Source organism: Tetrao urogallus (genome assembly GCF_951394365.1).
Source record: "Tetrao urogallus genome assembly, chromosome: 4".
In the NCBI taxonomy this organism is placed as follows: Eukaryota; Metazoa; Chordata; class Aves; order Galliformes; family Phasianidae; genus Tetrao; species Tetrao urogallus.
The window spans coordinates 4,511,293-4,535,306 of record NC_136817.1 but is presented as its reverse complement, the minus strand read 5'-3'; the positions used below and the strand labels follow the sequence as shown (position 1 = coordinate 4,535,306).

The 24,014-nt window shown below is 43.1% G+C and overlaps 1 protein-coding gene across 1 annotated transcript in view; it reads right to left on the bottom strand.

The window, feature by feature from the left end:
* CPE (carboxypeptidase E) overlaps window positions 1–23,766 on the bottom strand; it is a gene marked incomplete at both ends in the record, with an annotated part of 41,757 nt that extends 17,991 nt beyond the window's left edge. The window contains one exon of the mRNA XM_079534984.1: window positions 23,481–23,766. Within this exon, the coding sequence (XP_079391110.1) occupies window positions 23,481–23,766 (286 nt within the window). The remainder of the gene's footprint in view (window positions 1–23,480) is intronic.
* Between the last annotated feature and the right edge of the window lie 248 nt (window positions 23,767–24,014).

Here is a 24,014-nt window from a genome sequence, read left to right as displayed (position 1 = left end):
GTTAGGATGATGTTTTCTAAGTAGTGTTGGTTTAACACTGCTGAAACATAAACTTCTGGGGGTTTCACAGCTGGCTTACAAGAAAGCATGAACGGGTCAACATCCTTCTTTAAAAATTCCAACATTTGATATTCCTGCCATGAGCTATGACAAAATACACTGGGAACAAAACAAAAAGAAAAGATATTCAAGGAACTTCTTGCAAGCTCTTGCTTTTAAAAAAATGCACGTATTTTTTCACAGCCATAACTCAAGACCGGTCTGAAGCTGGTTCTGGAAATCTCTGCAACTCTTTAGCACTATGCATTGTGTATATTAAGTATGGAAGGGAAATTCTCCAGACATTACCTCATGTTGAAGCTGGTTATTTCCACCATAAGGGTTCTGTGTGACTAGATGCTCTCCTCGTGCTTCCAACAGCCCACTCTCCCTGCTGTCACTACAGGACGTGGCACAGCCACCCACGAGCAGCGGGCACAGCATTTGCTCTGCTTCTGCAGATCCCATCACAGCTCCCTCCTGCTGCATTCCTCTGCCATGTTTATGCTGCAGTTGCACAGCACAGCACTGACTGAGGTATGTCTGTGGTAAAGGCCATGCGATGCAGCACAGAGTGGAATACGAATAAGGCTTTCTGCCTAATGCTTGTTTGCATGGTACTGTGCAATAGAACTGATGATTATTCTTTAAATCGTAACTAATTAAACTTACTTATTGAATCAAAATCCTTAACTTAATAAGAAATCTTGAAATATAACATGCACAAGGCTCTGATTTTGTATAAATGTGTTAAATGACACACTCACATTCAAAGCAAAAATATTGCAAGCTTGGAAGCAGCAAATACACACCTATACATATAGCCAGATTCATTAGGCTGGTTTTGCATTACATTGCATTTTCCATGCTCTAGGATAAACAAACATGTCTTTGTTTGTATAGGATTCACTGCTTCACTGCGATAGCAGTTATGGTTAGCTCAGCATGGAAGATGAGCCTCATAAGAACACTAAATATGCAATGGACAGTCCTAAGTCATCCCTACCAGTTACTGGCTGAGTATGGGATATGTTCATTGGTCTCAATGCTAGGGAAAAAAAAGAAAAAAAAAAAAAAACACCAAAACAAAACACAAAACAGGCCCTGGGCCTCTTTCTGAAAAATGATGGCAGTATGGGATGACGCAAACGATCCTCCACCTGAGATGCTGATTTTGGGATGCAACAGTTTCAGTTCAGCTTTTTACTGTGCTCAGTAAAAAGAGCGAACTTCTCCATTTAAAACTACATGTGACCAAGCAAATTTTCATTTCAAAGACTTTCCCTGTAACCCTCCAGTTTTGGTTGGCATGTAGTGCAAAGATACTTTTTTAATCCATCAACACATCACCAAAATATATTTTTTAATGAGGAGAAGGCTGATACATAATTCAGGTATGTACTTACGACAGCTCCTCACTAAGCTCATTTGACAGGCTTTCTTCAGCAAACTACAGCATCAGCTTTTTCACTTCAGCCACAAAAGCTGTTGCCAATCATCACAGCACTTCAAAAGGACAGAGCTCATCTATCCATCCCATTGTTTTTGTAGGCAATAAGTACATGGGAAATTTCAAAGCTAAACTAGTTCAAATTGCTGCTGCCAGCAGGAGAAATCATCCTGATTTTCTGAAAAGACAAAATAAAAGATGGAAATAACCCATTTATATCCAGATCTCAGGCTCTGGAGTCAAAGAGGAAAGCAGAAATGCTGGACCAAAAAAAAAAAAGTAGAAAAAAAGAAGGAACAACAGCAGTTCTCCTTCTTTACTGGAAACAAATAAAGAGAAATTCAGTGGGAACAAACAGATCTCCATGGAGCTAGTAGCAAAGCCCTTCTACCTGCCTTAGATTTTCTCCTTTAATCTCAAGGAAGCTGTCTGATACATCATAGTGGCACTTGTTCCTCCTCTGAGGCTGCACACACTGGATAGTTCCTTCTTACAGGTGATTCAAACATAACTAATCCACCACCATACTATCACAAAGTGGAGAAGTGTGAAAAAGCTGTAGGTTGCAGATTTGTGATTCAGATAGATGGTGCTGAAGTTGGTCATCAGTGACAGATGGAGAGGGATAAAACGTCCCCATACATATGCATCTGTCATGAGTGCCTTGTGTAGACAAAGTAAGAATAGCTTTCGCGTTGACTTATTTAGTTTCCCATGTCTAGATGAGCTCTAATATTCACCAGTGTTTGTTTCATGACTACAGAATCACAGAATGGCTTAGGCTGAATGGACCTTAAAGTCCACCCAGCTCCAAACCCTTGCAGGGTCAGGGCTGCCACCCACCAGATCGCGCTGCCCAGGGCCCTGCCCAACCTGGGCTTGAATGCCTCCAAGAATGGAACACCCACAGCTTCTCTGGGCAGAGAAACAGGCAGTCAATACTGGCCAGAGAGTTTAAAGGAAGAGTTATGAACTGCCCTTTTAAAATAAATTGCACTAAGAAAGAAATAGGCAAGCAGCAAAAGCTAATCACGTTGTTACCTCGTCTCTCTGTGGAAAAACAATGAAAAACTGACTTGTGATGACTAAGAGAGGACACTGTTTACGTCAGAGAACAAGTGATCCGACATATGCCAGTATCCTTAGAAACCGAGGGGAAAAAAAAAGGCAGCTTCTTTTAGCCCTAATATTACATCAGCACGTTGCTTTTGCTATAAAGAGCTAAAGAAAAATAGAATTCGAGTATTTTAGAAGGTAGGGTTGGTTGTTCTGGTTTTGCAGTACAGGCTTACAACGTGTATGAATCTTTGATTAAGAAGTGTCTTACTGAAACTGTTCTATTGATGCAGAGGGTCATCAAGACATATTCCAACAATACACCTACAAGCATTGCACACTTGGAGTCAGAATTTTTCAATGGAATGTGAAATTATACTTCAAACTGGTACCATAATGATTTGTTGATATCCACAAAACAGACTTGGAGTGGGGTCTTCACACTCACATATGTCTGAAATACAGATACCCTTTACAAAATACCCGTGTCATCCGAAACACTATAAAAATGAAAAGAAGGGTGATGATTCCTTACGACAATAGAAGGAATGGAGGCTACACTGGTGCAAAGGCAATTGGTGCAAATACAATCAAGTTTGGTGCATAAAAGGAAGAAATGAATCATAAAATAACTTGTTGACTCAAGAATAATGATGCAGATGACTGAACCAGACGAATTGTTTGTCTCAATAGCTGAAGGGAGTGGATCCAGAAGGCTTTCAAGGTATGTTCTGCAATAGCAGAAGGGATTGGATCCAGAAGGCTTTCAAGGTATGTTCTGCATTTGGATGAAGGAGCTGCAGACAAAAAAGACATAACAGCCATGTCAAGCTCTCCTTCTAGAAGAGCAACCATCATGTTAGCAAAAACGTGCGTGCTAACTACTGGAAAATGCCTTCACTAGTAAGAGTCCAAGGACTTCTATTTCTGGTGTCTGGCTTCAGTTTTTGTATATTCACCTGTGCAGCTTTTTATGTTTTTTAAAGGCATAATAAAACACCAAGAGGTGAAATATGTTGTCATACTTCAAACTGATACTGAAGGGGTGGAAGTAAAAGGACAATCGTGCCCTATCTTCCAGATTTGTAGCATTTTATTTCCATTTTATGTAGGTGTAAAATGCTGAAGAGGCACATAATGAAAAAGAAAACAAACTCTAGCTGAGTTCTTTATAGGCTGGCTTCGTGCATTTTGTGCTTTTATCAACCAATTTTCAATATTATGAGATGGTGGAAATGACTTCTCTTATGCATAGCATAATTCCTAATGGCTTGAGAGCTCATTAAGGAGCTAACTAGCCATCTTACAGAGGAGAGCGTAACATAGCCAAAAGGCTTCTCCTCAGAAGCTCTACAGCAATATTTTCATTTCGAGGCTTCAGGTATTTGTTTTTTCCCAGAAAACAAAAAAAATCCCAATGGAAATAAGACAGTGTGATTTTGATAGGAAGCGAAGCTTTTATTGAAAAGCTATTTTAAAGCAGAATTGTTCTATGCCCTATTGTTATGACTTACTAATAGCTCCAGGAGGCAGACAGAAAATGTGAAAACACTTGGATGCTTGAAAATATGGAAGAGAGGCAGTATGAATCCTAAGAGCTAGATGAGAAAAGAAACGCACACCCCTCAAACGCTCTGATAAAATTATCCCTGTCCACCAAACAAGAGCATAACAATTTGCTGCCCAAACCACTTCTGCACAATTAGGATAGGAGAAAGCTGCAAAATTCCTATGTAGAAATGAGAATTTGAAGGCTGGGTAAGCTTGGCAACAAATCCACAGAGATAGAAGAAATACAAACACGTGCGAACACATCCGGAGCGCTGAGTTCCCCACGCAAGAGAGGCATGGGCATACCGGACAAAGGCCAACGAAGGGCCAAGAAAACAAAGGGGAAACAGTGCTGGATAGTGTGCATGAGAAATTCTTTCTCCACTCAGCATACGAACACTTGCCTATTAATCTGCATTTGTGAGAGGTTTACATATACACCCAGGTACACACACTGAGCAACTGGAGCACCAATGAGGTCATCCCCAGGTCATGAAAATATCTTTCATGTTTCTGTTCACTTACACGCTAGATCTAAAGCGCGCTTCTAATTTTAACCGAAGAAATTGCTTTTGCAAATATTCCAAATCATATAAAAAGACTGATCTGGCACTGTTCTCAAACAAAATCAAAACCACATGAGTTCAAGACAGAAAGAAACTGAACCACTTGGTAAGCAATCAGGTATTCCCCATCTTAATTAATGCTTTCACACTTTAAAATTCAGCGGTTCTTCTTTTTTATCAAACAATGTGAAAGAAAAACCTTTCTTATCATAAGACTAATATTTACTTCAATATGCAAGCTCAAAGTTGCATGAATTGCTTTCTAAAATATGAGCTATCCAGTCTTTGCCTTATTTTATATTTTTTTTTTTATACGCACTTTTACATAACTTTCATCCTGGCTTTAACTTTTATGATCACAGCACGAGAACTGCCAAAAGCACATTTCAGTATATTTTTTCCAGCTGTCTGCTAAGCAATAGGGAAAAAAATAGTTACAAAACACAAAATATTCTTTAAAAAATGTGTTTGGATTACAGGAACACAGAAACGTGAAGGCAGTGAGACTGAAGATTAGATCATCACATTGGCCATTGAAGACTGCATTTCATGAAAAGCAACAAATTTGGGAAAGAGCAGCCAGCACATAAGCTTCACTTAAGACATACTGTTGATCCAGCAGGTAGGAAGAATACTTTTTGATTTTCTTCTTCTCCCCAAAATATCCCAGAGATATTTGTCCTGATCTATAAAATAAAGGCATTCTCCTCTTTAACTTTGCTAGTAGTAAAATCAATCCTTGAAATTACATTGAAAGTTCAGTTCAGAAAGTTCAGCAAGGCCTTCTCTTGGAACTAGATATAAAGAAACAGAATTACAAGAGCTTGAAAACACCTCCCAGAAGGCAAGATAACATTAGGGATTATGATTCTATCTGAAAATACACTGAAAAAGGTACATTAAAAATATCATGTTTGCAGTGAGGTGTAGACAACTAGGAATCAGCTTTGCAGACGCATGTCTGGTAATCAACAGCACAGAAACACAGTGAGGTTAACAAAAGAAATTGGAATGTCTTGATGTTCCTTCTTTCTCTTCTTTTACTTACAAGGCGAGATGGAAAGTAAAATTATAGTTATATTATTACTATATCAAGTCAACTCTCCACTGTTAAGAGAATAATGCTTTTCTTCTGTCTCAGAAGACAACGCAGCCCTTAGTGATATGGCTGTACCAAGAACAAATTTGTGGTAGTCATCATCATTTGCCCCTCTGGACATATCAGTCTAAGAGCATAAGATTAGGAACTGCCCCCAAGCCTCCAATCAGGATGTTACTCTGTCAAGGCTACGTAACTTATTACCAAGGTAAAATACAACACAGTGTAATACAGGAAACTTACTAAGCTTTCTGAGCTATGTGCTACACATGACTGTTATGAGCAACTCATGCTTTGCTTCACAGTTCTTTCCAACCAGGAAAGTAGTTTAGCCACACTGTTCTTCCTCAAAAGAAAAAGACTGCTACTTTGGACTGCTTGGCTGCCACAGGTCTATACATACACAAAATAAAATCTGTGCAGTTTATTTTAATGCTCACTAAATCACAGGCTTGTGGTTTGTGATTTTTTTTTTCAAACAGCTGTCTGAACTAGCAGCCCTCTTTCTATACACAAGCATAGTTACAAGGCATGGTCACAACAGACAAAGCCACACCATGATCTAATTACAAACTACTCAAAGCTGCCACTCCAGCCGTGTGATACTTTCCATACATGCAGTAATACCATCATCACACATGCTCAACAGCCCCTGTAACAGGACAGACACCACTGTGCCTTCACTGAACAAACAAAACAAGGACCGCACCTGCCCTTGGACTATTTGCTATCTGCATAAAGGAAGGAAAGACGATAGAAGCATATGGCAAGCACTAGGCACACTGTGATCTCACTGTAGATCTCATTAACCCCTCCTCCTCTCTTGCCTCTGATAACTTCTATGACAAAAGTAAATATTAAGGAGAGATTTGAAAGAGGGCTCCAAGTTGCTGAACTGAAAGAAACCTGCAAAAATAGGCAGAATGATGTACCTGAAATATGTGCTGAAATACACAAACGCATATGCACATCACTTTTCTTAAGGAACAGTTCATTTCACCTTCTAACGAAGAAAATGAAGAATCACAGAATCATTTACATTGGAAAAGACCTCTAAGCTCATTGCTTCCAACTGTTCACCTACACCAACATCACCCACCAAATCACGTCCCTAAGTATCACGTAAAGAAACAGAGGTTTGTATAAGAAAAGTAAGATCATCCAATATGAATATCAGTTGACTGTGTAATTAGTATAAAAGTCGGTGAATACTGATAGAGGAAGCTCTGCAGAGCTCTTTCCCCACAGATTTTCACAATAGAAAAACCCTAGCAGATGTCATTTTGCTTTTGCAGCGATGCGCATGGGAGAAAGCAGGACAACATGTGACACTCAGCTGCTATGTGTCACCTTTGTGCTTTACAGCTATGTGCTCTGCAAAGGAAGGAAGGATATGTGCTATCTTGTGGTTTTATTTTAGGACTGATGAACTGTGATCACTCCCACACACAATCATCTACAAAAGAAAAGGCGAGTTTTGTGAAAGTAATGTCACACCTAATGAATATAATATTTTTCTAGGTAAATCAGACAAAACTGGAGGAGATGCGGTGTTTTCCTTATGCTGTTCACATGTATTTTTATTTAAATCTCATAAAGCATCTCGGCATACAAGAGTGAAAGACAAGTAGGTTTTGTGAACTGCGCTAGTGAAGAAGCCAGACAACCTGGCAAAGCCTACATGGATATCGTACGTGTATTTCTTCTGTCAGACAATTCTGCTCCGAAGTATTCTCCAAGACTTATGTATTCATTTTTAATTAACACATTTTGAGCCCACCTGACACCCTCTGTAGACTATTCTTGGGTCTGATGGGCCTTCCAGGTCATTTATCTTTTTGACCACGAGAAGCATACTCCTGCGCTGAGCTACTTGATACTCGTGGCAGTTGATGAAGCTTTCTCACTGCCATTTATTTTCGCTTCTCTTTTCTTCTTTCATTTCTCTGTTGCGCAGAGAATATACTCTGTATAAAATCTCGCAGTTCAACACAAGAACCCCATCTTGGGGGGAAAAAAGGGAGCTGTAACAGACAGGAGGTACTGTCTGCACTGCCCTTCACAGCTGAGCTCCACATCCGAATGAAGGCTGATACTGTAAGGAAACGTGAAAAAAAACTCTCCACACATCAGATGCGCAAACACTTATCTAAGAAGTGTGTGGACAAGACCTGGGATAGTAAAATTTGGTTGTCTTTCACCCCCCAGTTACTTATTGGGTGAGCTGTATAATTTCACAGAGGAAGAAGATTCTGCTCTTTGCATATGATAAGCGTTGCTGGTTTTTTTCTCATCTGTTTTCACTCTCAGCTTTGCACTCTGGAATTCCTGTAAGTATATGGAGATCTGACTGCCTCAAGGTACCAGCTAGAAATAAATAACAGAGATGATGGTCACAGCAGAGTTTGGGCGGCAGCAAACCACAGAATGAGCGCATCGCTGGGCTGATGAGCAACCATGTAACGCAGATGTGTCTGCCATAAATAATTCACTCTGAAATCAAAGCATCATCAGCAACCATGTAAATCTCAGAGCACTGAAGAGGCAAGAAAGATTCTCCACAGAACACATTCTGTATATTAGATGCGTTTGCTCCATCACATATAGGAAATTTGATTTTATTTTGGCATCAATATTCCATGCCTTGGGATACTGAACAGGGAAGCAAGTACTGGACAGTTCTGCATGCCAAAGGCATCCTACTTAGGTTCACATGGAAGAGATAAATCCTACTTTACAGTGCACTGCATACAAACTTCAGATCATAATGGGCTTAAAGTGAATATAAAAAAAGTATGCTTTTTCTCCTTAAAAAAAATTTAAGGCTATAGGATTATGCTTATCATCTTCAAGCATTTCATAAATGTTTGTTCACTAAGGCAAAGAGTTCTTTCAGAACCACCTCTGGGTTTTGAATTTATTCTGTCTTTTACAGAAAGTCATAAGAGAGGCATGTTTGAATTACTAGCAGCAAAGGACGCACTTTAAAACAAACTCTTAGAAGGATGACATATTATACACACTAAGATTTTTCCTCTGGAAGTACAAATGCTGGCCTGCTCCTGTAATGCTTATGTGTCTCTCAGCTTAGGGAAGAGGAGGCCAGAATTTCCTGAGGGTAAGACACAGTGCAGAAGATAATCACACTGGACTTTTTTTCCATCAAGTCAAAACATTTCACAAGTTACTGCAGACTTTAGGGGAGATAAACTAAACTGTCATAAAAGGTCGATTAATAAAGGCAATTACAGGGAAAAAAGCATGAACAGGATAACCCTCCACAGGCAGACAACAGGGTAAAATAAGAAATACTATACCACATCAGCCCCTGGAAGGCAGGAGTTTAGTTTTGCTGCAAGGCTTGTCAGGGAGCTAAAGGAGAACCACAGCAGCTGGGGAGCAGCAGTCTGAAATGCGGTCATCAACCCAGAGGGTTATTCCGTGGCTCAAGATGATATTTTCCAGAACAGCAATTCTGAAGAAATTTGAGATTTGGAAGTAAATGAGGAGGGAGAAGGAAGTCACAATATTTGGGACACAGAAATGTGAAGACAACCTGCAGAGGGTGCAAACCCCCCCTCTTTCTGCTCCATCCCCTCCACTAGGAGCCCAGGCTCAAAGAGGAACAGATGGAGGTGCCAGATGCCAGCAACCTGGGCACACGGCCCAGCGGCAGCCCTGAGTTGCATGTGCTGAGGACACTGACCTGTCCCCAGAGCCGTGCTTCACTTCAGCAACAAGCAGCACTGGTCTGCAAGGTCAGTGTTCCTATAACCTCATTACAGACCAGTGACTGTGTCACCAGCCTCCATCACCGTTGCCCTTGTGACACTCCAGCATCCAAAGCAGTCCGCTGTTTGCACAAGATCAAAAACTGCAAAATATGGAAAGGGAAGGGAAGGGAAGGGAAGGGAAGGGAAGGGAAGGGAAGGGAAGGGAAGGGAAGGGAAGGGAAGGGAAGGGAAGGGAAGGGAAGGGAAGGGAAGGGAAGGGAAGGGAAGGGAAGGGAAGGGAAGGGAAGGGAAGGGAAGGGAAGGGAAGGGAAGGGAAGGGAAGGGAAGGGAAGGGAAGGGAAGGGAAGGGAAGGGAAGGGAAGGGAAGGGAAGGGAAGGGAAGGGAAGGGAAGGGAAGGGAAGGGAAGGGAAGGGAAGGGAAGGGAAGGGAAGGGAAGGGAAGGGAAGGGAAGGGAAGGGAAGGGAAGGGAAGGGAAGGGATCCCCAGAATACATAAACTGGCACGGTAATTAGCATCTATTCACTGCAGGCCTGCCAAACACCCTAGAAAGCAGCATCTAGGTCTCCTAAGTTACTGCCAAATTAATCTGTTTTCATCTGTTCTCTTAACGGCCTTGGCAAGTGCTAAAATTTAAGTAGCTCTTAGCCTCCCAAAGGATCACAAATGATTCTTTTTCAAGTGCTAGGAATCAATGGACCAACACAAGCATTTGTGTGTTGCTTTGTCCCAGTTTTGTATGTCAGAAGACTAAATTATTCTAGCTCTACAGGCTTCATGCTTTAAAATAAACAGTGCTCCTCCTGAACTATATTTAACCTTCCTCTCTTACATTTTTAATATTCTTTTCCCTGAAAAAAAAAAAAAAAAAAACATCTTGCAACTGATTTCCAATTAAAGTAGCTCACAAAATACACAAAATCCAAGTCATTCACTGCTGTGTTGACTTGTCCACTCAGGAACAACACATCAATCCTTGTTTTAACCAGAACAAATTGATTAACGAAAAGCCGTGCTAATGGTGATGCTCTGATCCACAATATGAACCAAAATTATGTTCTAATTACAGGTCATTTTCAAAAGCAAAATGAATCAAAACATCACATATATGATATGTGATATCACTCTAATGAAGAGTTTTGCCCAGTCCTTTCCCTTCTTCTGATCACGTCAAAATGAAAACATTCAATCCTTAATTATAAACACTTCCTAATTCATTGTTTACATTCCACTTATCAGCAAAATGCACTTCCATAGAATGTACCTCCAAATACTGCTTATTCCTGAGGAAATCCCACAGAGGCATAGGCTTGAAACTGAAGTCATGATATTTTGACAGCATTATGAGTCGACACATCAAATGCAGTTCAGCACTGACACAGGAAAATCAAAAGCTCAGGAATTTCCTTTCAGAGTTGTGACCAAAAAAATTAAACCACAGAATAACAATGTAGGGAAGGAAGGAATAGAGGAAAAAACCTCTACAATGATAGTTAAGACTTATTTTAACCATTTTCCTTGAAGGAATAAAACATGAACTAAACCACAGTAATTATAATCCTATTAAATTTTACAACTTCAATAAATTGCAACTGTTTTAATTATTAGGGAAATTTGAAATAAAATCCATTTTAAGAAGTTTGCTAGCAAAGTGGCATCAGCAAGAAAAGGAGAGCACCAACACCATCTCTGTGGCATAGCCTGGGATATTATTTTGCACCTAAGCGTACAGGGAAATGTAGTAACATCCCATAATATTTCTGGGATCGGCACAGCATGTCACTTAGACAAAAGACATCTTTGCTGTCTTATTTTTAGGGACTACTAGGATATGACAGTACCTCCAACCCCTTGGGAATTAATGCCTCACACCGTTGAAGTTTTTCTCTTCCTGAGGCTGTGACAACCCCCACATTATCACAAAACATAATGAATTCATCTCTGTCATTAAAAAAATCCACCATACCCTTAATGAATGTTCAGGTTGTTTATCATGGTTCCCTCTCTACCTTTCACCTTCTGCAACCACAGTCCTGTATCCAGTGTGACAGCAACACGGACACGTTCCATTTGCCTAAGGAGTAAATCTCCAGTTTAAACACAGGCTAGCAATGCCAATAAACACCAGTGATCCCATTAGAACCTCGGGAGAAACCCTTAAAAAAGTGTAGGAAAACCTCTATTAATGTATTTCCATCAACACTACTGGATTCAAGCTTTTGACTAAACAAGGCACAAGCATGCTGTTGGTTCACTTGCACTTTTATATTTGGCAGACATATACAAAGAAATGGGTTTTGTCTCCTCTTTCCTGAACAAATTTGTGTTCCTCACACACTTATGCACAGATCAATATCCAGTAATAAATTATACTCCAATGTCTTCTTAACTTTCAGCGCGCTCACATTCTGGCTTGGCTGTGGTAAGGAGGCTTGCCACGGTTCTTCAGAGAAGACACTGCTGAAGAAATTTCACAACACAGATCTTTTTAACCGGCATCAAAACACTTCGTCCCCTTTTGATATCGCCCACAGAAAAACTTTCTTCAAATACTGGGCACTCAGTAAACTATTTCTGCTTCAGCATTATAATTGCTCACATAGCAACACACTAACTCTTGGGAGAATTTTTTTGTTTCTTTTTATCTAAAGAGCTTTCTCAGACTTCAGCATTAGGTAGATTCTTTCATTTCTTTTCTCTAGTTGTCGAGAAAGAAATAAAACAGTTATTCAAGATGCACCATATGCCTCTAACCTATCTGCTTTTACCCCTTCAATACATGAGAAAGTTCTAGAAAGTTACCTTTGATATTTTTGTTCCCATTCTCTACAACTACTTCCTTTTGAAGTTATTTATGCTTTTTTCCCTTTGAAATTACTGAATTGCAAAGGAAGCAAGCTCTTGACTTGAGCACAGCTTAGTATATCTTTAAAGGCTTTTGAGCCCCGTGCAAACATTTGAAATTGTGTTTCCTAGGGGCATCTTTCAATCTGCCACCTACCCATGGTATTTCAGTTTGCCTTGATCGTCTGACTTGTTGTTTCTTAAGTAGTTCACATGGGATCTGGGCAATCTGCTCAGACTCCTCGGTGTGCCTCCAGGCCCTGCAGGACTCTCTCACTGTATTCCAGCAACAGCATCCTTATTCGAATTTGCAGTTCCCAAATAATGTTTAGACTGGTACTTTATGCCTAATTGTGATTTAATCATGAAGATCTAGAAGTTTTTAAATTCCTTCTAGAAGAAATAATCGGAATATAAATGTTGATTTTAATGCTAAAGAAACATATTTATCTGTCAGGATATTAACCATAGTCACTCCACTATAGACATTTTATCTTATTTTGCTACAAGCCTGAAGATATCAAATCAAACAGTCCCCAAGCAAAATTCAGCTTGCTACTTCCCTGGAAGATGAGTTGTGAGACTAGAAGGTCTTCACTCATCTACAGCTCTGCTCTGCTTGAAGGAATCCTGCTGAGACTGAAGTCCTTGTGGCTGTGGACAGGAAAACCATGCGACCTGAAGAGTCGCAGGCAGAAAAACCACAACAGCAAGAGCCATAAAATAAGAATAAGTTATCACCACCACCATGGGAAATGGGAAACCCTAAGTTATTAGGGTTCACTCCACTCTGTTCAGCGCTGTCAGATTTGTTCCCCAAATCTTTACAATGAAACCGCAACTGTTATGCCAGGATTAGAGGCAAGGCTGATGTTCACACAATCATAGAATCATTAAAGTTGGAAAGACCACTGTAGTATCATCCATGCCAACCAACAGCCCATCCCCACCACACCACTAATCCAAGTCCCTCAGTGCCACATTTACCCTTTTCTTCAACACCCCCAGGGATGGTGACTCCAGCACCCCCCTGGGCAGCCCGTTCCAGTGCCTCGCTGCTCTTTCCAATAAGAGACTTCTAGAGAACTGTCACAAAGTTCACAAGATCTCTTTCTGTAACATAGGCTAATGTTTGAAGTTTTGAAAGATGCGTCAACATACATATGCCAGAAAATCACCTGCTAAAAGACCGCTGGAAAATCTTTTAGGCAAAATGCACCAAGAATGTATGTTCTAGTATGAAATGGGGAGGGTGGTGGGCCTGCATGTGGCAGGGGGCTGGAGATTCATGTTCATTGAGTCCCTTCCAACCCTGGCCATTCTGTGATTCTGTATTGGCAAACCTGCATTTTAAGCATACCTTCATGCTTAAAATTCTAAATAATAACAGGGAAAGTTCACACATTTATTCACTTTCATTAAAATTTACTTAGCCAAACTATTTTAAGAAAATCTCTTCAAGGTGAAATTTTTCTAATGGAGAATTACAATCACTCCCAAACAGTTTTGATCAAACCAGAAACAAAGCGATATAAATAAAACCTCCAAGACTTGTTATTTTTGACATTTCAAGTCATTTAAAATGCGCACACATCAAGGTCATTAATTTTTACATTGACGGGATTATTCCCCATTTCCTCTCCCAGCAGTTTTTCATAGAGTAAAATCCAAATTAATAAAGTACATTTTAAAGATTTAAAGATAAAAAGTACATTTTAAAGATTATCTGAACGATTTCAAGATGAAAAGAAGCATGGGGAGAATTTCTTTCTTTTTGTTACTCTCCCAAGAGCTTAGTAAGAACAGCTGTTTTCTGAAGCAGTCTGAACTTCAATTGCTGCTAAGGATAGCCAAATAAACAGGAAACAAAATTGATCAGAATATCAATTTTGCAGAGACTGAAAGCCACTAAAGCTTTGCCAGTAACATTGAGAAAGGCAGAACATCAAGGATTAGCTATGTTACTGATGGAAAACAAGGGAAGCACATGAACTTCATTTATTGTATCTGTTGTTAAACCTTTCACTGTATGCACGTTAACAATACATCCCATTTTTTGCTGTAAACTACAGCCACAGCTTCCTCCTACATTTTACTACCTCGATACACCCTATAACGCAGGCATAAGGCTGAGGAATACCAAAAGTCTAAAGAATCCACAGCATTTTCTTTCGTCCCTTCGGTTTCCTCTCCTCTGTGTCACCTCTGCTGAATTCTGAGAGGTTGCTCTTGAAGGACAACTGCAGTGATTTAATAGAAAAAAATACAGAAGAGACTGACAAGAAAGGAGGAAGAAGAAAGGAAAGAAAATAAAGCATTCTAAATGAATCCTTGAGTCAAAAAAAACCCAAACAAACAAAAAAAACCCCATGCCATTCATTCATAGGTTTCCAGGATGCAATGAGTTTCAGTTAGAACAGGGAACTTGCAAACGTTTCAACCTACACTTTTTATACTACCAATAGGGTACGGCATATGTAACTCAGTGTCCATGCAATTAATTTTAATGGAAATTGTCTCAAAGTGCTCCGAGTGGCAGGTATCAGCAATAAGAAAACTGAACACTGTTGGTCTCTGATGCTTATCTGTCCCTTTGCAAAATACGTTAGGAAAGTCTCTAAAGAGCCTTTGAGCTGGACCTGCAAATGAGACTCCACCTCCTCTGGCCATGTCACATACTTCCTTTTTTAGCTTAGATTATCCCAGTCCTCCCCTCATTTCTTAGGAAGCAAAAGATGAAGAACAGACACACTTACTTGATAGCTCCAGTTTCTGTGGCAATTGGGCAACTGACAGACACCAAACAATATGGCTCCAGAGCCCCAGAAGGGAAACTGAGTTGCAGGCACACCAAAAGCCTTCCTCAATATTACAGTGGGAGTTGGGTGTAGAGGTGAGCACTAAACCCTTGCCAAGTCTTACACAAACACCTAAGCACTCCAGAGCAATCTTATAGCCTGACTGCACTGGGATTACTGGACTAGCACTGGAATACTCTCCAGTTTTTACCTAGGACAAAGCTTAGGAAGCATAATTCTAACAGCAGTTCTGCTTACACTGGTAGAAGCTTTGATCGATTCTTTGTACAGGAGACGTTTGCCTTCTGATAATTCGGCAGTTTCTGTTTGCAGGCTTGTGAGACTGACTCCAAAATACAGAAAGATATTCTGGTAGTCCAATAGAACAGAGAAAGCACATTGTTAAAATGGATCTCCAGATGTACTGCAATGGGATTGTGATAAGAACTTGCCATTAGCCATTTGAGGCTGGTCGCTTCAAACGCACATTTTCACACCGCTACTTTTTAGGGCTCCTAGTAAAATCTGTTGTAAGGGGTGTCTGACAAATTCACCTATGCTGATCCCACATGAATAGTAAATCTAAAGAATCACGTTGAATTAACTTACAAACAAGGAACTGGGGCCTGGGAGCAGTGTGGGGAGATAAGCTATTTGGCACTCTTCATGTGATCTATACTCATTCTGACAGACTGGAAACAGGACTAAGCTGTAAAAACATTAAGCATATAATGTAATCATGGTAAAGCTATTTAAAGGAGCTAGAACATCCATGCCTGTGTGTTTATTGGATCCTGCATTTGAAGTGAAATCATAAGAAGAATTTATTCTGGCATCGAAGTCAGTGCTCCAAAATGAAAGCTTAAAACCTAAGGGTTTCTGAAATAGTTCCCAAGCCCTTAGTTTCATATTTTTTCTTGTGCCACACAGGGCATCACTGCTATCCAATGAATCTCACATCAGTCTCTGCAAACAGCTGTTATGCACCTTCATCAGTAACTACAGAACATCCGTAATCGGAAAATGCAAAAATGTAGTATTTGCTGTCAAGACTGAACTTCACATTCAGCTTCATTTTAAGTCTCTACAAGAGAACAAAGCCTCTGGCTAATTTTCCCTGCAGCCACTTCTCCTGTGACGCTCAGCCCACGCACACAGCTCTGCTCTGGCACTCACCAGCTGCAACAAGAACATATTCTAATTAGTATTTGGTCACCCTTTAGCCACCCATCCTGCTTGGGGAGAAACTCGGGGAGTAATCAAGAATCATGATTAAAATTAGCCCTCCAAAAAAACTTTAAAAAAGAAAGAAAGGAAAACCTAAATTCAGAAGCATCTGGGCAATGTCAGCGCTGTAGCCTAAGCTCCTTTGGAAGCTAACACCCACTCTACAGCAGTATTAAGGAAAGCAGATGAAGACTCACAGCTATAAATAGATCAAAGATATGGTTCACTTTAACTGAGTCTCTACAAAAGTCTCTTGAATCAAACACTGCAAAACATATTTTCAACAGGACGTGGCAAAACTAAAAGAAAACCAAAATAGTTTACTTCTTGAAAGCACAGGCTCCAACACATCCTAGATCTGTTGGTCAAGCTTTATTTGGTTCATTTAACTCTGTGCCATACCTTTCCTCAATACACAAACGACGAGCAGCAGAACCTCACGGCCATTCCATGCACGTCCCAGGCAGCCCCACATGCACACACCTGAAGAAACACGCACGAGTGCACGTTTGCGCAGAGAATGCTTTAAATGTGCGTTGGCCAACAAGAAAACAAACTCCAGAAATTCTCTGCACGGCCCCAATTCAGCTGTGACTTTTCGGAATATTTTTTTAGGGCATGAGGCTGACTTTGAAAGACCTCCAAACTCTCGTGATTTGTCTCACAAGCAGAAATCAAACGATGGCGGCCGAGCCATCCCCCAGCACAACTGCACCTTTAAATACCGCCGATGCCAGATGGTCTCAGCATATAAAGCAGCGTGAGACAACATATTAACGCTGCTCAAACAAGCGACTCATGCTAGCGGCAGACCAATGAGATCAGTCTCAGGCTGCTAATCCTCTCTGTCACCATGGCTACATCTGTTTCAGACGATTCTTCAGTTTTCAAGTCAGATGAGCTTGCTGGCTCTTAAGCTTTGCTGTTTGAGGGTCTTATGGTGGAGTTTTTGTTTTTTTTATTGGCCAATGTTATCAGTATCCTCTCTTTCTGTTTGTTGATAGGTTTTCCCACTGCTATTCAAACAGCCTTCCAGTATTTGAAGAGAGCTTACAAGCAGGAGGGGGATCACCTTTTTACGCAGTCTAGCAGAGATAGGACAAGGAGGAATGGCTTCAAACTAAAAGAGGGGAGATTCAGGTTAGATGTTTGGAGGAAATTCTTTCCTTAGAGGGCAGTGAGGCCCTGGCACAGCTGCCCAGAGAGCTGTGGGTGCCCCATCCCTGGAGGTGCTCAAGGACAGGCTGGATAGGCCCTGTGCAGCCTGAAGGTGGTGGGAACAGCCCTGCCCATGGCAGGGGCTTGGGGCTGGGTGGGCTTGGAGGTGCTCTCCAACCCAAGCCGTTCTATGATCTCCACTAAAGATTCCTACTATTTCCACTGTGGATTTGCTCCCCTAACTGTACCACATGGCAACCCCCACAAACAAGTGTTTCTGCTATGACTCAGCCCATCAGCACAAGAAGAAAAGGGAAGGCTAGTACCTCCAGTCAAGGCAGATAACCAAACAACAAAAAAATTGTATATCCACAGCTGATAAACAGGGAGAAAAGCTCCCAACTCGCCCTTCCCACCATATGCATGCTCACATAGCTGTGCTAGCACAAGTACTGGGGCTGCTTCCTACAGGGAAAAAAAAAAAACAAGAGGAGGCAGGGAGAAACCATGTCCTGGGGAAAACCAAAAGCTGAGCCATATGTTACCTATTGGGCATGCACACTGATCACCTGGCATCACCATACACCAAGCTACAGCAAGGATGTGGAACATGCCTTGTCATGTAGGTGAAAACCTGAGCAGGAACGCAGAGACAATGTTCTTATCCAAAAGGCAAGGAAAGCACGGCAGAAAAAGACAAGAAGGCATACACAAACTTTCATTTACCGTAGGAAGTAAGTTCATTTTGAGTGGTAAATGTGCAAGAAATATACCGCTTGCAACGGTAAAGAACAGAAGTGTGCCAATGAAAGGACTGCACTGTAAGCTAATTTTGCTTTGGAGGGACACAGAAATGGGAGGATATGTTTTGCAGCTAGCAACCTCAGGGGAAAAATGTACAGCAATACACATTTGTTATTGAGTTATCTAGTAGTGTGATGATTCAGGAAACAAATACGCAAGAAGCTTTATCTTCGAAATATTTCATTGTCCTTTCCACTGCCTTTGTTTCTAAATTACTTTTCCTTGTAGTGAAACACTTTATGATTTCACTTTGGCTGGGAGAGCTGACAAGGGTCAGGGCCACACTTCCTAGATAACATAAAACTCTGCTGGATCATTACATCAGCATGCTGACAAGGATGGCTTTGCCAAGAAAACGGTTCTTTACACCTTGGCCAAACAGCCAGATGTGCCATTTGATGAAACAATGCTCTGTGCCTTAAGGCAGGCTCACAGCTAAGGTAGGTATTTAAAATGGCACATGGTGGCCATCCAAGCTGTTGGGTAGGCATCTTGTCAGCTGTAAATCAGGCCACTCACCTTCACAGTAATGAATGGTTGCATGGATAGAACAGCCATCTCAGCCTGCTCCTTGGGACCCACTTTGCAAGTGAACAGAGATGTCAGGCTTTGCTCATGGTTCAACATGAAGCTACTAGTACCAGCTACTAGCTTATATCATTGTTAACACCTTGCTTTGGAGAGAAAAATAATAATTAACGTCAAGTTTTTCCTGCCTCAGAACCACAGGTTTATGACTTCAGACTCTCTTACCTGGCCATTGTAGCTACATACAGACGTTTCAAACATACACCCCCATACTGAACTGAAGCTCATAGCATCAGAGAACATCCCAAGTTGGAAGAACCCACAAAGATCAACAGTCCAACTCCTGGCTCCACACAGAACACTAAAAAAATCAGACCCTACATCTGAGGGCATTGTCCAAACGCTCCTTGAGCCCCATGGTGCTCTGACAACACCCTGCTGTTTGCTGCTGTCTGAAGAGCTGTGGCTTCCAGCTGGCAGGATGGCACACAGCCACAAACCTCTCCTCCAGAGGAAGAGTGGTACAGACTGAAAGCACACTTTGGTCTTGGAACCAGCACTGCCAGCAACACATGCGGAGGGACCAAACAAGGCAACACCTCCATGCCATAGAGTACTTAGCGTGTCACATCTCTGTTTCCAGTGGGAACTGTTATGGCATTCTGCAGATGCAGGAGGAGATGATAACCATTCATTAAAAGAAATTAAGTCAATGCAATCAGCACTGTAAGGAGCACTAGGGCTGTCATCACCAGTCCGAGTCAGATCAACAAACTCAGAATGCTCTGCACATCAAGACTGATTTTAAGTCTGAAAAACTGAAGAACCAATTGCCCTCTGTGGTGTCACTGTACTCCTTACGGCTATGGCCCTTCTTACTATTCCATAAAATAAAATAGAAGCTTCCCACATGCAGTAGCTGGGATCCACCGTGCTTTTGCTGTTAACACACGGCCTCTCTCAATCTTTTTCAACTTGTCTAATGAAAAACTGAAGTCATTAAATACCTCAAATAGCGAAGCAATTTGGAGAAGGAGCATTACAGCTCCAGGAAACACTGCAGAGATTGCTGAGGACAGCTGCCTGACCACACATACTATAAATTTCCATCTACTTCAATGGCAGTGTGAATGGCATCGCCAACTAGCTGCGACGTGTAAACTGAAGCTGAACCAGCGACAGCAAAAGGATGGCTTAAACACAGAATGGTTTGAGTTGGAAGGGACCTCTAAGCCCACCCAGCCCCAGCCCTCCTGCCATGGGTAGGACTGCCCGCACCAGTTTAGGCTGCTCAGGGCCTGTCCAGCCTGGACTTGGGCTGCTCCAGGAATGGAGCATACACAGCTTGACGCCTGACACAAAGCATTCTGCTCACATCCACACATTCATAGCATTTGCAAACCCCACCTTCAAGTGACACAGCTGGATGAACACAAACTCCCTGTACTCTCATTTACCAGAGACTGTATCCTCCAACATGTCTCTTCAGAAGAAGAATGCTAAGCAAGCATTGATAAAAACTGACAATTAAAACTCAAGCATGCACAAATTAGGCTTGCTCACTCATATGCAACTTTAGTAACAAAGCTCTTGCCATCTTCAAACTGCATTAACACCTTGCCAAACTGGGGAACATCAAGGGGCCCCACCAAATAACTCAAGATGTTTACATGCAAATTCTGAGAGTAAGGGAAAGAAGATTCACAAAGTCAAATGCAATTAATCATAAGTGATAAAACCAGAGCAGCAATTCTGAGGGTGTGCTTCAATGACAGAAATAAGACCTAATACAGTTTCCATATGAGTAGAAGGATCTTGCATTTCCATATTAATTTCACTTCAGTGCTCGCACCTCACCGCACTTCTACTGATATCTGTGGGGGAAGGGATGAACAACAGAGTCACTAAAACCAGAGAGTGCCTCTAAATGTTGCTCTGAAAAAGTATGAAATGCTGTGCTCAAAGTGCCAACATTCTGCTATTTTCAGGATTTGATGAAGATGTCATGATTTGCTTTTGGCGTGAATCAATTCTAAATGTATTGTTGCTATTAAAGAACACAGACTCATGCCCAAGATGAGCTTATTAACAGTAATTAAAAAAAAACCTCAAGAGATCAGCTTCCACTGGGTGTTTGCTCAACGTCAGACACCCAAAGCAAGAGCCTCTCACACAAGCAGTCAGCGCATAGCAGTTAAGGCAAAGTATTATTTCCTTTCTAGAAATAACACATGCTTCGCTGCCAACTGTTCTTTGTTGTCCTTCAATACGTCTTCAGTTTACCACCTCACTTCTTCTCCTCACTTCATCTCACCTTGCTGTCTTCTGCTGCCTTGACCAGATTTGGGTGGTGAGGCGCTGGCACTGCTGCCCAGAGAGCTGTGGGTGCCCCATCCCTGCAGGTGCCCTATCTCTATAGGTGCTCAAGGCCAAGCTGGATGGGGCCCTGGGCAGCTGAGCTGGTGGGCTTTGAGGTCCCTCCCAACCCAACATACGTTCACCCCAGCAAAAGATGAGGCCTCAACGATTTGGGCCAGTTGCTTTGTTCATTAAAGATGTTCCAGTGGCTTCGGAAATCTAAAGCATGTATCTAAAATCTTCCTTTTAACTTCTGTCATGAATTTCTTTTCAAATGTTGCATAAATATTACAAATATATTTGGAAAGCAACTGATATTCCAAACTAAGAGGCGATTCAGGTGTTTGCACATGACCCAGCCACTGTGGCACAGGCATGCCATCCATATGCTTATGTAATGGATGTGCGTATGCACTAGCTTCGATGTGCTCAGCGCAAAGCCTCTTTACTTGGTACAACACGTCTCCATCGCTGCTCTGCAGACACCTCGTGGATTTGTTTGGTCACTAAGTGAGGGGGAACATTTCTGCATGTTTTCATGGTGGTTCGCTGGATAATTCCAGTGATAATTCTCCACAAATCTACCAGGCTTATGGGGCACAAATTCTACACATCACAAACCAATAAGCCGTAGTGTACCTTACATACTCATGTAAATATTTAAAAATAAGCCCTGTGACACATATCCTTGTAGAAGCACAAAATGACTTCGGTTGGAGGGGACCTCAAAACCCACCCAGTTCCAACCCAGTGCCATGGGCAGGGCTGGGCCCACCAGCTCAGCTGCCCAGGGCCTCATCCAGCCTGGCCTTAAGCACCTCCAGGGATGGGGCACCACAGCCGTGTGGATATTTTCCAGCAACTCACCACCTTCTCATAGTAAAATACTCTAAATCTCTCTTTTTTAGTTTTAAACCATCCTCCTCCCCACCTATCTGTGTAAGAAGTTGATTTCACTCCTACTTATAAGCTTCATTAAGGCTGCTATGAGATCCTCCAAGAGCATTCTCTTCTCCAGGCTGAACAAGCCCAGCTCCCTCAGACTGCCTTCCAAGGAGAGGCACTCCATCCCTCTGAGCAGCCTCCCATCCCTGCTCTGGACCCGCTCCAACATCTCCACATCTTTCCTGAGCTGGGGGCCCTACACCTAGATGCAATACTCTAGATGGGGCATCACGAGGGCAGAGCAAAGAGGGACAACCTGCTCCCTCAAAGAGGGATGGCCTGCTACCCTGCTGGCCATCCCTCTTTTGATGCAGCCCAACGGGTTAGGAACGGGTTACGTTCAGGTATAACAACAGTCGCGTAGCCTGCTGTGAAAAAGCATCCGTATATATGTCTGTGAGTGTCCCCCATGTTATCTACTAACAAATAAAAATAGATGAGGCGGGTTCTGGCCCCTGAAGCGTTCACTGTGTGCCACGCTTGGCATCAGAGCCACTCATTCTTTGACAGGAAGTGGGATCCCTGCTCCGGGATGGCTGCAGGGCAGCTCCAGAGCTCCACTTCTTCTCATGCACAGCAACAGCACACGTGAGGAAACGCACGGCGCTGCCTTCCACCACACAGCAGAAGAAAGGGTGTTTCATTAAGGAGCAAACACCTCCAACGTGATCACTGGCATCACACTGGGGCGCTCAGGTTCCGTAACGGAGCAGCGCGGATGCTGTGAGCACCTTTGCAATCGTGACACACAACGCTGACAGGCCTTGAGTCCATCTTGCCAGGTGACCCCCAAGCCGCCGCTGCGGGCAGAGATCTGCAGCCGCTCTGCACCGTGCCCTGCAGAGGGAGGGAGGGCTTCAAACAGCGAGCGCGCTCCACTTCTAATCCTGCTTAATCCCACGGGGGGAGGGAGCATGAAAAAAAAAAAAAAAAAAAAAAAAAGAAAAAAAAGCGACTATTTTCAGCATCCACCTGGACAGATCGGCAGCGCTCATCACATTCCCCAGCACGTGATGTGGGCGCTGAAACATGTGGCGTTTTTCATCTCCGGGGCTGCCTTTGCGAAGGACCCAGCACGACACAGACAAGGCAGAACACTCGTTGTTCACGCGCTTACAGGCGGATGGCACCCATAGGGAACGTCCGTCCCGCCGTTCTCTCTCCCGGCGGGCAGCCGCCGGCTCACTCTCAGCGCACCTGCGGCGCCGCCGTTCCCGCCGGCAGCGCCGCGCAGCCCCACGCCCGCAGCCCCTCCGCCGGGAGCGGAGGCACCGCCCGCCCCGCTCTGCCGCATCGCCCACCGCAGCGTCCTCCCCGTCCCTTACCGGGCTCGTGTTCGCCGGGCCGGTCGGACACCTCGATGACCAACAGCTCGCGGCCCTCGGCGCTGCGTCCTACCGTGTAGATCCTGCTGATGGCCGGGCACTGCAGCCACACGGCAACCAGCGCCTCCCGCAGCTCGGCGTAGCGGTGGTATTCGAAGGAGATGCCCTCTTCGGCGCTCAGCCTCCTTCGCCGGCTGCTGCCCGTCGCCGCGGGTTCGGCCGCCCGGCAGACAGCGAGCAGCGCGCCCAACGCCAGCAGAAACAGCCGCAGCTCCCGCGCCGCCATCCTCCCCGGCTCCTCCGCCTGCGGCCGCGCAGCTGCCGCCCGCCCGGCGGGAGGGGGGGAGAGGAGGAGGCGGGCGGGCGGGGAGGGGCCGCCTGGGCCGGGAGAGACGCCGGTGCCCGCGGCGGGAGGGGCTCGGGGCGTGCCGGGCACGCACGGCCGTGTGTGAATCGGCTGTTGTGAGAGCGCTGCCCTGTAAGGGAGCCGTGCGGCGAGCACCTGAGTGAACGGGTTCAGCCCCGTGCCTGCGT